Source organism: Lepidochelys olivacea (assembly GCF_965140295.1).
Source record: "Lepidochelys olivacea isolate rLepOli2 genome assembly, chromosome: 2".
Taxonomy (NCBI): domain Eukaryota; kingdom Metazoa; phylum Chordata; order Testudines; family Cheloniidae; genus Lepidochelys; species Lepidochelys olivacea.
Window position 1 is genome coordinate 106,708,239 of NC_140412.1, and position 13,440 is coordinate 106,721,678.

Consider the following 13,440-nt stretch of genomic DNA (forward strand, 5'->3'; position numbering starts at 1 on the left):
GTAATGCGATGCACAACCTTCCCTTCCCCCCCCGCCTTCCCTGTCACGCGTGGGGCGCAAGCTGGCTTTTCCTCCCTGCCAAAGGCATCACTAGCTCGGCCGCCACTATGGGATCCCTGCTGGATCTTAGGCCTGCGCTGCACCCCCCCCCCCGCAGAGCTGGGAGATGGTACGTGCCAGCGGAGCGCGCCTGTGCGCAGTGAGTCCGGGCGGCGTCTAGTCTGTGACTCGGGCAGGCGCTGCCATTTTAAGTTGTTTGTTCTCGCTCTGTCCTGTCGCTGCCGGTCGCTCCCGGGCCTGAGAGGCGCCTCCGCTCTCGCCGCCGCCTGAGAGGAAACGCCTAGGCGGTGCGAGGCTTCCCCACGCACCCGCCGCCGGGACTCGACGCCATCGCCTGGTCTTCTCCGTAGGAGCCGCTAGCGCAGGGACCCGGCCTCCTCCTCCTCCTCCTGCCTCCTGCCTCCTCCGCTGCCGCCTCCGCCACCATTTCCCCTCCCCCGGCACCGGGGCGCTGAGCTAGACTATGGGGACCACGCTGGGGCTGAGCAGCGGCAGAGCGGGCGGCCCGGTCACCGTGTCCAGTGCAGCAGGGATGGGGGGGCTCGGCGGCTTCGTGGCTTTATCTTGACATGGCTCCTCCCCGTGCTGCTAGCAGCGCCGCCGCCTCCACTGCTCCTCCTGCGCCCGCCGGCTGCGGGTAGCGAGTGGGCCTCGGTCTCTGCCTGAGTCTTTCCGTCTCCTGCTTGGGGGGGATTTGGGGGTGTTTTGTTGAGAGGAGAGGAAAAAAATCGGTGGTTTTTCTTTAACCTAGTCCGACGACGTTATTTTGGGTTAAAACTCTTTCAGAAGCCCCAACCCCCTAGAAAAAATGGCTGGAGTGAGGCAAAAATAACCTAAAAAGGGTAATTTTTTTTGTTTGGTTTTGTTTTTTTTGGTTGTTGGTTTTTTTTTGCAAAAAATCTGCCACCAAAATTTCAAAATAAACAGGGGAAAAATTGGTAAAAATTTGCACCTTTCCCCTCCCCACAAAAATCTGTTTTTCAAAACAACCCACCGGCCTCTCCATGTCTGTAAAGTCGCTACCATGAAGTGAGAGGGGGAACGCCAGGCCACTGAGTCGGTGCCTCGTTGCCCTAGGCACAGGCCGTCCGTCGCCGCCTTGTGTAGGGAGAGGCCCAAGGGGAAGTGAAAAGCATCGGCCATGCCTAGCCCCAGCTAAATCGGGCTCCCTGAGGAGCGCAGCAGCAGCGGCAGAGAGAGGAGGATCCCCGGGGGATCAGCAGCCCAGGGAGACTCTAGGGTGTTGGGGAATGTAGGACTCTCACCCTGAGGGGTGGGGACAGTCGGGACCGAGGGATCAAGTCGTATTTGAGTCTCTAGGCGATATACTATTGTTCCTTCACCCACACCCACCCGTCATCTATGGCCATCATGATCCCTCTTGTCCTTGGCAGCGGCAGCCTTAGGGCGATGATGTGCCTGATGATGAGCAGGATGAAGTTAGAAATGACTCCGCTGTTTTTCCTCTTTGCTCTTCTGCAAACCAGCACCATGTTGTTTGTAGTTGATGATTTTGTTGTTGGCAGGGAAATCTCGTACCTCCCGGGACGTGCACGCCTCCTCCTCTGCACTCTCTTCTCTGCTCTCCATCAAGTGTAATAATCCTTTAAAAAAAAAAAAGAAAAAAAGGGGGCAACATAGCAATAGTGGAAATCTCAGAATAATAATCAGCAGAGTCATGAATCTGGCTGGGGTAAAACGCAATTTGTAATTTGTTTTTTATATATATTAATTTTTTTTTTTTTGGTAAGCAAGGCACAAATAACCCCACATGGATTGGGCTTGTGCCAGTTGCTTTTTATTGTACACATAAATCGTGATAAGATTTTTTTTTCCTTTTCATTTTCACCCACTTATTCCTGTGGTTAAACTCTTCACACAAGCATATTTTCTTCAGAATTTTTAGGTTTTGTTTTTTCTTGGTACTGTTGCAAAATTGCTTCTTGTCCAATCATGGTTGGACAATTCCATAGTTTGTTTCTTGACCCCTCTAATATGATAGCCTCATAAAATATTACCTGAGGTGCGTTTTTTGGGTTACATTCGCGTTTTATCTATTGAGTCGTATTAGTGGGAATAAAATGACTTGTTTCTGTTGTACTTGAGTCTTCTGAAAAAGTGCCCATAGTTTAGTGACCGTTTCCAAAGGCTTTAGTACCACCTGTGTTACAAAATGGGGGACCCAAACTCCCGGAAGAAACAAGCTCTGAACAGACTTCGTGCTCAGCTTAGAAAGAAAAAAGAATCTTTAGCTGACCAGTTTGATTTCAAGATGTATATTGCCTTTGTGTTCAAGGACAAGGTAACTTCATTTTAAAATCTTTCTTCTTTTGTTGTCTGTTACAATAGGACTTTAACTCTTTGTTTACTGTTAGCAGTTTTTTTGCAAAATGATCCAAGGTCAAAAATGAAATTTAAAATCTGTTTGTCACTATGCTGTCTTAACGTTTGCCTTTAAGTGACTTTGGCTTTCATTTGTCATGTGCTTGTAACACAGTGGTAAACTCATCCTTGAGACACATGCATCCAAATAGATTGTTTCCCAGGGTGGGAGGGAATTAAAAAGTATGGTATGTAACTTGTCTATAAAGCCTAATTTGGGGCCTGAATTAGATGCTAATGTGCTTATGAAAGTCACAGTTGTGACAGAGAGAATTGGCTGCAACAACTACTTAAGTTACTACCTTTATCAGATTAAAACAGAAGTTGATTGTGACTTCCTTTTTAAAAAACCTCTTGAAATGGTATAAACCTGCATGGATATCCGAAGCTGCTGCTGTCATTCTTGAAAACAAGTTTCTATTTGCTTGGCTGCAGTGAACAGAACTTCCAGATGTTGTCATGTTTGTCTGTACTTGGATAACTCATCTATACCTGCATTTGTATCTTCAATGTGTGTTCTAACTGTTTGGCAACTATTTTTTCACTTAGAATTAGATTAAATTAGTTTGACATACTAATGAATGATCCTAGAAATTCAAATTTAAAACGAGGATGAAACTGCAGTAGTTAAAGTTATGTGTTTACTCCAGGAATGAGGGAGGAGGCTATTCAGTATTCTGGAATGTGATGCTAAGAAATTGAGCAGACTTAAAACACTTCTTTAGGCCATGTTTATACTAGCACTTATGTCGGCAATACTTTTGGCACTCAGGGGTCTGGAAAAAACATCCCCTGAGCAACACAAGTTTTGCTGGCATAAGCACTCATGTGCACAGTGCTATGTGATGTGAGGAGGGAGACTCTGATGGAGCTGGTTTTGTTATGTCAGCATAACAGGGCTACATGAGTGATTTTTTTACAGCAACACAGCGGTGTTGATGCTGCTTGGAAGTGTGGACATGGCCTTAGTCTGCAGTTACTTCCTGAAAGCTCCTTTCCTGAACTTCCTGAGGTAGTTTTGACAAGCCTCTAAGTCTAAATCTAACTCTAACCTCAGTTTTGTGAGAGTGATATCTATCCATGGTAAATGATACTAGGAGTATGTCTGGTGATAATGGATATGCAGGTCTCCTCTGTTCTTCCTGGACAAACTCCATAGACAATTGTAGCAATCACAGATCTGTGAAAACCAGACACTAAGGAAGTGAAAATCTAAGTAACTGAGGGAAAATTATTTTTTTGGTCAAACTGCGTTACACCTTTCTCTGCCTTTTCAATGGAGCACAAACTAAAATTGTGAACATCTACTTGAGAATGTGATAGCGTAGACCTACTGGTCTCTAGTTGCTATGTCATAGGGCAATAAAGATGACTTCTTAACTTATTCACGTGGCCATTATCATGCTAAAAGATTCCATGCTCAGTAATAAGGTGGCAGCATATGCCACTCATTTAAGAGAAATGTTTAAGCAATGATAGCAATTACATTGTCTCAGTTAGGAAAAGCTTTGTCTGCTTCAAAACTAGTGATAATACCAGTGTAACTTCCTAGATGTTTTTTTGGAAGCGTTCTATGCATGCATATTTGTTCTGAAACCTTGCTTACATCCAAGTAGAGCATTCCAGATTCCATCTTGCTGTCAGTCCTGTACATGCACACCAAGACTTAGGGTGTTTGAAAGCTTAATGGGAGTAGGAAAGATTTAGAGTAGCCCAGCCTGGAGCATGCAAAAAAGGGGAAGATAAAATAATGTCTATTATGGAGACTGAGTATGTGCCATATATCTAATGAGGTGTTCAGAAGAGAAATCAAGAGCCTCAGTGAGTTATAAGAAAGTCCTACAGGCAAACAGCCTTTGTTTACAGGTGATATATGTGCAATGGAAAACTGCTTTTTGTTCCTGTAAGTGTTCTCATGAATGGGAGATGCTGAAGCAGTTCATAAGTAACTGTCAGTATGGAAACAATGCAAGAATCAGCTGTGAAAGTGAGTTAGAAAATGAAGTAACTCTTCACTGGTTGACAGTCTGTGATTGCTAGAATTAAGGCTTTTCTACACTACCACTTCAGTATAATGTGTGTCACTCGGGTGTGAATAATCCACATCCCTGAGCCAGTGAAGTTACATTATGTCAGTGGGAGAGCTTCTGCAGACATAGCTCCTGTCCCTCATGGAGGTGGAGTAATTAAGTTGACAGGAGAGCTCTGTCTGGCTTAGACTGCAGATGCACACTGTAGCGCTTCTAGTGTGGACTAGCCCTTAGAATTGTTCCAAAATTGGATCTGCCTCCCTTCTACTGATAGTGAAGCTCTTTTTGTAGAGGGGAGAGACACTTAAACTTCCATTTGATGGAAATTGACAACTTTACAGATGTGAAATGCCTTTGATTAACTTGGTTCACCAGCAGAAATCTGTATCTAGAGCTGTTGTCAAGACGACAGCTGTCAATTTTAGACAATAAAGCTCCAGTCCCATCAATGCTTGTGCATGTGTTTAACTTGAAGCATGTGCGTAAAAAACTTTTGTGGGGATTGGGGCCTGAGTCATCTGTCTAAATATTTATTCAAGTGACACCATCATAGGACCTAATCACATTAGCCATACCATCAGGGGCTCGTTCACCTGCACATCTACCAATGTGATATATGCCATCATGTGCCAGCAATGCCCCTCTGCCATGTACATTGGCCAAACAGGACAGTCTCTACACAAAAGAATAAGTGGACACAAATCTGACATCAGGCATCCTAACATTCAAAAAACAGTAGGAGAATGCTTCAGCCTCTCTGGCCACTCAGTAACAGATTTAAGGGTGGCAATTTTGCAACAAAAGCTTCAAAAACAGACTCCAAACTGCTGAGCTTGAATTAATATGAAAACTAGATACCATTAATTTGGGTTTGAATAGAGACTGGGAGTGGCTGGGTCATTACACAAAGTATCCTCACACCTTGTCAACTGTCTAAATGGGCCATCTTGATTATCAGGACAAAAGTTTTTTTTCTCCTGCTGATAATAGCTCATCTTAACTAATTAGCCTCTCACAGTTTGTATGGCAATTTCCAACATACTGTGTGTGTATATATACACACACACACACAATCTTCTTACTATATGTTCCATTCTATGCATCCAATGAAGTGGGCTGTAGCCCACGAAAGCTTATGCTCTAATAAATTTGTTAGTCTGTAAGGTGCCACAAGTACTCCCTGTTCTTTCTGTCTAAATAGAGCTCTTTGACGTATTCTCAGTCTTGAAGAGTTTTGCAAATAACTTCTTAAGACCGAGTTATGACTCCAAGACACACTACTAATGCAGTGCTTAAGCAACACTAGCACTGAGGGGGAAAACATGCAGGCTTTGAAATATTGTTGTAATCACAAACTGCTTGGAAAAAGGGTAGAACCCTAATGTGACTACTATTTTTTTATTCTTTTTTTAGAAGAAGAAGTCAGCACTTTTTGAAGTGTCTGAAGTGATACCAGTCATGACCAATAATTATGAAGAAAATATCCTGAAAGGTGTGCGGGATTCCAGCTATTCCTTGGAAAGTTCCATAGAGCTTCTACAGAAGGATATAGTACAGCTTCATGCACCCCGCTACCAGTCTATGCGCAGGGTATGACACTCAAATAATCCATGAAAAAATTTATAATAAGCCTCTTTGAGACTAGAAGTTGTAAAACTGGGGACTGTTATGTAACACTTATTTTGCAGTAGCATGTAAAAAAGCCAGCTAGTTCTCTGCTAGCTCTTGTGCAGACCGAAAATTTCTCCCAGTTCTTGTCCCAAAGCATTTGCTTTCTCAGACTAGATATAACAGGTAAATCGGATAAAATAGTGGGTTAGGATGGAAGAATGTGGAGACAAATTTAAGAATTGTGAACATTGTTACCTTATGTAAAAGTGAATTCTGTTTGCTCTTACACTGATCATGCTATAAGAGTAATTTACAAGTGAACCACTCAACTCCTTCTTACAGGATGTGATTGGATGTACTCAGGAGATGGACTTCATTCTTTGGCCTCGGAATGATATTGAGAAGATAGTCTGTCTCCTGTTTTCTCGGTGGAAGGGATCTGATGATGAGCCCTATAGGCCTGTTCAGGTATTTTGTAAATTTTAAAAAAAACCATTAACTTATTTGAAATGTTAAGATTTTAATATTTCCTGTAAAATGCCAACTTGTTCCTTAGGCTCTTTGTAGCAGTGTATAGTGAGTTCCTGCCAACTTAATGCTATTACAAACATAGCTGCTATGAGCTGTCTTGCATTAGGTGAATATGCGAGCAGCTTCAGCTCACCATAGGATATGGGAAAGGATTTTTAGTTCAAGTATTGTCACACTGCTCCTCTTTGGTCCTGAGCTTGTGCTCATTGAAGTCCAGGGTTAAGCTCCCATTGACTTCAGTGATGCAGGATCAGGCCTTTACTTAGCATAAATGTATTCTCTTTTGAACTAGAGTGATAGCGAACATGTTGTACATGTTGCTTGTGAAAGTATATTCATTTTCATAACCAATAAATTGGTGTCAGATACTAGTGATGATTACTTTATAAATGCTTGAAAATTTATTGGCTACTTCTGTTACAAAGCAGCTAAAATATTGAGTGCATACTTCTTTCTGTTACTCATTCGAATAGTAGTATTGGCAGACTTTTAGCATCTGAAAGATATTCACAAAAGTTGGAATTGCATACATTAGAAGATGCAGAAACTGGAATTAGACATCCCTGTTTTCCATACAATCCAAACCTTATTACTTCAACCTCCTTTAGATAACAATGAATGTTCCCCAACAAGTGGAGTTGTATTTAATAATGTTTGATAAATGGAAGAGGGGAATGACTAACGTTTAGATGCTATTCCTCTTTCGTTTCTTGGCTTGAAGTTAATGAGTTATGTACATGTTCCACAGCCAGCCATAGCTTATTACATTAAGATATTGAAAATATTTTATGCTTTATGCTCCTTGCTATTGCTTAACGGGCAATAAGCAATTCCAAGTGTTGTGCTGCCATCAGTGATACAAAGCTGTTCTAACAAAACAAGATAAAGTTCTTGTTAGACACTGGGTTGAAATGGCTCCTCTGTCTACATTTTTTTTTTAATGTATCCTTGTTATGGTTAACACCTACAATGTCCGAGTGAGGGACTACATTATTCCTTGAGTTTACTAACTTGTTTGTCAACTTGTTTAAGTCTATAGTCAGCATCACTTCCCTTGTTTGTGTTTCATAAATAAGCTGTGTGAGAAGCAAAAGGAAAACTTGATTGTAAAGCTGCGAAGTGGAAAGGAAAGCTGGCAGAGCACCTGAAACTGCTTGTAACTCCACTTTTTATTTAAGCAGCCACCTGTCTTAATTTCAGCTACATTTGAAATATCAGAGAGCAATATTGGTGTTCCCTAACGAAAGGCAAACAAACTTCACACAAATCTCACTTCAAGCTTCGAGTCAAAGTAAAGTTAAATAAATCATTCTTTCATATAAAATCTAAATACTCTTAGATTTATAAAACAGTGATAAGGACTTTACTGTGCAGCATACATGATGGCCCCTAGTTTTCTGTAAAAAATAAGTGATTTTTTTTTTTGAATTCTACTAAATATTTTATCTTCTTAAAACTGAACGCACCTGCAACTAAAAGTGACTGCAGATAAAAATACTTGTGCCCTGTAGTGCTGCCTAACAGTGTGTAAATTGTCTGAAGTCTTAAAGCTTATATTTTACTTGACAAATACCGTGACATTTCAAAATGTTAGTGAGGGATGTGTCCCATGAAGACTTTGACCCAGTTTAACTTGCCCACTCACAATGAGTAGAATCATAAGTTGCTTCTTTCCCAGTTCTCTGTTGAAGGGGAGATGTTGAATATATTTCTTGACATCTTCCAGAGGTCTATAAAATTTCTCTGTTTCAGCAGAATACTCAAACACCCCATTCTTCCTCAATTGAGGTCTGGGAAAGTTGCTCAGATGTCAAATTCTCCCAAGTCACTACCCTATCAGTTTTTCACCTACAACAAATAAAAAAAAAACAAGGAGGGTAAGGACTTACTTAATGGGTGGGATTTTTTTTAACACCATTGACAAGCCTTGGAAGTTGTCTGCTCTACAGTGTATAGTGCTAGTGCATGAGAACCAGAAAGTGAAGTATTGTAGACACTATTTTTCTTGTCTAAGCTGAGTAAATTCAAAAAAACCCTGGTTTTGAGAATGTAACTCTACTAAAGTAGAAGTTTTAGTAGTTCAGGGTGTAAAAAGGAATCTGTTTTGTTAAAATGTTTCTTAATCTGACAGCCTCTAAAGCAATGCTAATGTATGTATATTTTGCATTTGCAAATAGTTCTTCCATTCTTGATGTAATTTGATGCCTTTGAAATTAGTAATTTTTATCCCTACTGCTCTTACTAGCTACACACTGTAAAAAGTCTAACTCTTAAGGTCTGGTCTAAGCAGACTTGCACCATTTTAGCTAGATGTGCATGTTGAAACTGATATAGCTAAATGGATGCAAGTTTGCTCAGACGAAGTCTAAGAGTTCAGGAGCAACACTCATCAAGCAAGATAATTACTCCATTTGGAGTTCTTACAAGGACACAGTTAATTTGAAAGTCCATTTCAAATGGCCAAGTGTGTAGTACCTAAAAATATCCTTCAGTTGCCTTGTCAATTTTTATCAATTGAACTTCAACTTTTTCAAATATTTTCTCTTCTCTCCTCCCTCCCCCTTTCACATTTGACACCCATACTACAGGAAAAACTGACAATACTCAAGTGCTGTCAGTTGTGCAAAATAAACCTAGAGCTTTTTTTTCTTCGTTATAATAATGCAGCTTGCTCATGTGCCTCTGCACTGCTTATGTCTCTGTCCAGTAGCAGAATGAAATGTACATCTCTGGTCACGTTCACCACTGTTTAAAAACCTAATGGGTAGCAGTAAAACTGATCATAGTGTTTCTTCCCCCAAGCTTAAATCTGAGCAGTACAGAGGGATCAGCTCTAACTTTTACTACTCAAATCAAAACACAGAATGTTAGTAATTTAATTTTGTTTGTAAACACTGCCTTTATTCCTGTACAGGCCAAGTTTGAATTTCATCATGGTGACTATGAAAAACAGTTTCTGCATGTTCTGAGCCGAAAGGACAAGACTGGAATTGTTATCAACAATCCTAACCAGTCAGTGTTTCTCTTCATTGACAGACAGCACTTGCAGGTAAGCTTGTCCTCTTCACACTTTTAAGGACCTGGAATATTAAATCTTATCTTATGAGAGAACACTTTATCCTTTTGTAAATACATGAAAGGAGAATAATTGTCCAAAGGTTTATAAGTGATCTAGTTGTAAGTATTTAATTATCTAAGTTTACATGAACAAAATTGCCGTCGTCTTATGCTTGCAGTTAAGTGGTGTTACAACAAACCACCATTCTGAAGACTTAAAGATGCAACAACTGGATATAAGCAAAAAATGTTGCCAAATAAGATTGATTCAGGGCTTTTGTGTTATGGAATCTATTGGAAATAACTGCTAAAACAGATTCCTTATATTTTGGAAAGTCAGAGCAATTTTGTGTAATCCTTTTTGTAGTTTCATTAAGTTACTCAACTCACAACTTACAGTTGGAATGAAGAATTATTGGAAAAACAGTTCAGAGGTTTTGTAACACTTTCATCTTCTAAACATTCTAAACATTGTCGAAGACTTAATTCTTGTACATACAAAATGATCGCTGTCAAACATCCCTCCCACTCGGGCCAGTGATCAGTCAGAGGCCTATTTGGAGCCTTGCCATGTTTCTTATATCAAACTTCAGAAAAATCTCCATTAGACAGGAGTAGTATCCTAACTGGCATCCTCTTTCAAAACATCTAACAATTTTTAAGGTGCTCAATTCCCTGTACTCCTAGAATCATAGAACTGGAAAGGAACTCAGTCGACTAGTCTACTCCCCTGCAGTCAAGACAGGACTAAGTATTATCTAGACCAGTAATTCTCAACATATGGGCCCCCTGTGGCCCAGTCATCCCATAACTGCAGCCCTTGTGACATCCTCTGGCATACAAGTAGTATATATTGTATGGATGTGGCCTACATAATATAGAACTGCATATACTGTGGTAAATAGGTTGAGAACCACTGATCTAGACCATCCCTGACAGGTGTTTGTTGGACCTGCCCTTAAAACTCCAATTATGGAGATTCCACAACCTTTCTAGGCAGTTTAAAGAAGTTTTATCTAATGTAAACTCATTAATGTAAACTGAGGCAAACTCCGCAATCCTGGGGTTGAAAACAGCATCTTATTTTAATAGTTTAACTGCAACTGACAGAACAGGAAGCAAGTACAGTATCTATTTGAAACTATTGGAGGAAATTGGTGAACTCTAATTATCCAAACTGTTTCCTGGCTAGGAACCACTGCAGCTACCATCTTTAGTCTCAAAATGCCAAGTGATCTTCAGGAGATCCTGACAACCTGTAGCCATTAAAATCTTCAGGGGGAGCTCAAACAGTGTACCTTAATATTGGGGTACTGATTTGGTACTGAAGAGAATATAGCGCTGCCTCTCCATTCTGCATGCTGACCAGATTATATTCAATTTAGTTTGAGAGCTGAGATCTCAGCCTGCGATGATGTGGCTGCATACCTTCCCCATGTAGAACTGAATAACTTATTTTTGTATGAAAATATATTCTGGAGAATCTCTTCATTGTTATAGAGCTAATGTTAAATCTTCACACAAGAAGTCTAAATTGGTAGCCCCTCCTACAAAGACACTATGCTACTTGTTAAATCCCACTCATGCTTGTAAAAACTTGTTAAATAGTTCGTCATTGTCCAATATTTTGATCAGTCTACATACACAGAAGGGGATGAAGCAGAGTGGTTGTAATAATCTCATTTATTTTTAGGGAGTGTTTTAAATGGGGAAGGGTAAATATTAAACCTGTGAAAATGTAACTCTTTGTTTGACTACGTTAGGTCTGAACAAACTAAATACTTGTTTGTGTGTTGGTGTTTTTTCTCTCCCCCCCCCCCCCCCCAGACTCCAAAAAACAAAGCTACTATCTTCAAGTTATGCAGCATCTGCCTGTACCTGCCACAGGAACAGCTCACCCACTGGGCGGTTGGTACCATAGAGGATCACCTCCATCCTTACATGCCAGAGTAGGGTACTGGCCAGCAAAATGGGGAAGATCACAGAATGCAGTAGTGAATTCACTTTCCTCACCACTTCATTCTTTCAGAATTTAGAAGAAAATGGACTCATGTTCAGAACACTATACATTGTGAAACTTGATCATCCTGGATTATTTTTTAATCATTTGTGTATCAGAACTTTACAATTTTTTTAAATGTTTTCTGCATGGACCTTGGGAAAGAGAGGATGCTCTGCATATTTTTGCATTGCGTCAGCGTCTTACTAAAATGTGAAATGAAAGGACTGTTGTACACTGAAACAAATGTATCTGAAAGCACAAGGTGATCATTTGTGGTGGTGTTTCCATTTGTGCTGATCATGCCCCCTAACATCTAATGTTGTTAGTCATCAGTATTTGGAGGGTGAGAAGTGAATGTAACGGGTATAAAAGCCTTATAGCCTTGCTGTTAATATGATTGTATCAGAGAGCACTATCCGATTCATTCTAATGAACAGAAAAGTGGCTGTTACAATAGAAATGTAAATGTGGGGAAAGAATTCTTATAAGGAAAAAAGCATCTCATTCAGTGTAGGCATTTCTTGCCTTTTTTTAATTTTGCTGGGCCATGTTTGTTTACTGGCACTTTCACTTTTGGATCTTTCCCCAAGTTGCTGTATAACTGTATAAAAGAGTATTCTGTTGAGTTGGATACATTTATACAGATTGAGGCAGACCTGGAGTCTGAAGTAGTTAAAGCAGCTAAAATTAAAGTAAAATAGTAGCTGCAGAAACCATGTTGTTGGTAGAGGATTATTTTTTCTTGAGAGTTGAGACTTGTAAACTTGCTGGCGAACTGCAGGAAATACTGGTTTCTAAAACATTTCCTATTGAAAACCCATTGAGGGTTTTTGAAATAGACGTTATAAAGCAGTTGTGAACTTCACTGTAAAATAGTGTTTGGAGTGTCAAAAGTTGGTTCTGGCAGAACATTTTAAGACTGTGCAATGAAATGAAGACTACTGTATAGTTTTGATGACAAAGAAGGCTTTGCTTAAGGGTTGAGTACTTTACTGGAGTAAATCTGTATAAGCCTGCTCCCTTTGGGTAAAACTAGTGCTTACCTGTTTAAATTTGTATTTAGCTTTTGTTTGGAATTGGAAAAATTGGAAATTAAATAAATTAGGTGAAAGATGACAATGTTCATTTTATGCAAAGCTCATGAGTTTAATTACCTAGCTCATACTATTGTCTTACAATATGTCATCCACAAATATTTCAGACTTAAAGCTTGTAGAACAGTCTAAGCATAATTTCTCCAGTGAAAATTAGTGGCAAAAACAGGTTCTCAGCATCTCTGATATGGTTTTGGTAATATCAGTCTGGCATTTAAAAATATAGTGATGTGACAACATTAATAATAAACTAGATACCCAAAGCAGCTGAATTCACTTAAGGGCATGCTGGTGTGCCAGAACCACTGTGAATTCTACTGATTTCCCCCCCACCCCCCACCTTTTGTCCTGGCAAGTCCCCCAAAACAAACTGAAGGGCTGCTGAAGTGAAATTACATAATTTCAATTTATTAAGAAAATATTGCTTACTCTTTCCCCTACTTCTGTTGTTTTAGGGCCTGATCCTGAAAAATGCTGCTAGGCATGAAAACTTGAAAATTAGCATAACTGCCGGTAGTGCTGGCAGGATCAGTGTGTTTCTTTTCAGTGACCTGTAAGACTACAGCTTGGTGAAACTTCGGTTCACCTTCTAGAATATTGTCTTTAACAGTCTTGTTTGAACAGTGTAACCTACTAATGAACTGTTCAAGGTTGCTCATATGTTGTCTTGGGC

At 40.1% G+C, this 13,440-nt stretch overlaps 1 protein-coding gene across 1 annotated transcript; it reads left to right on the forward strand.

Moving 5' to 3' along the window:
* The first annotated feature begins 217 nt into the window (after window positions 1-217).
* LOC311516977 (uncharacterized protein C6orf62 homolog) lies at window positions 218-12,792 on the forward strand. Its single transcript, XM_084621411.1, has 5 exons — window positions 218-2,362; window positions 5,886-6,062; window positions 6,426-6,551; window positions 9,529-9,663; window positions 11,499-12,792. Exons 1-5 carry the CDS (start codon window positions 2,234-2,236, stop codon window positions 11,622-11,624), a joined length of 693 nt encoding a protein of 230 aa, XP_084477537.1. The 5' UTR covers window positions 218-2,233; the 3' UTR covers window positions 11,625-12,792.
* Window positions 12,793-13,440: the final 648 nt, after the last annotated feature.

Bases quoted from the DNA above. Each gene is read 5' to 3' on its own strand.
- LOC311516977 (XM_084621411.1), top strand. From the start codon at position 2,234: ATGGGGGACCCAAACTCCCGGAAGAAACAAGCTCTGAACAGACTTCGT. The intron at 6,063-6,425 runs GTATGACACTCA...TCCTTCTTACAG, and splicing joins GCTACCAGTCTATGCGCAGG to GATGTGATTGGATGTACTCA. The intron at 6,552-9,528 runs GTATTTTGTAAA...ATTCCTGTACAG, and splicing joins AGCCCTATAGGCCTGTTCAG to GCCAAGTTTGAATTTCATCA.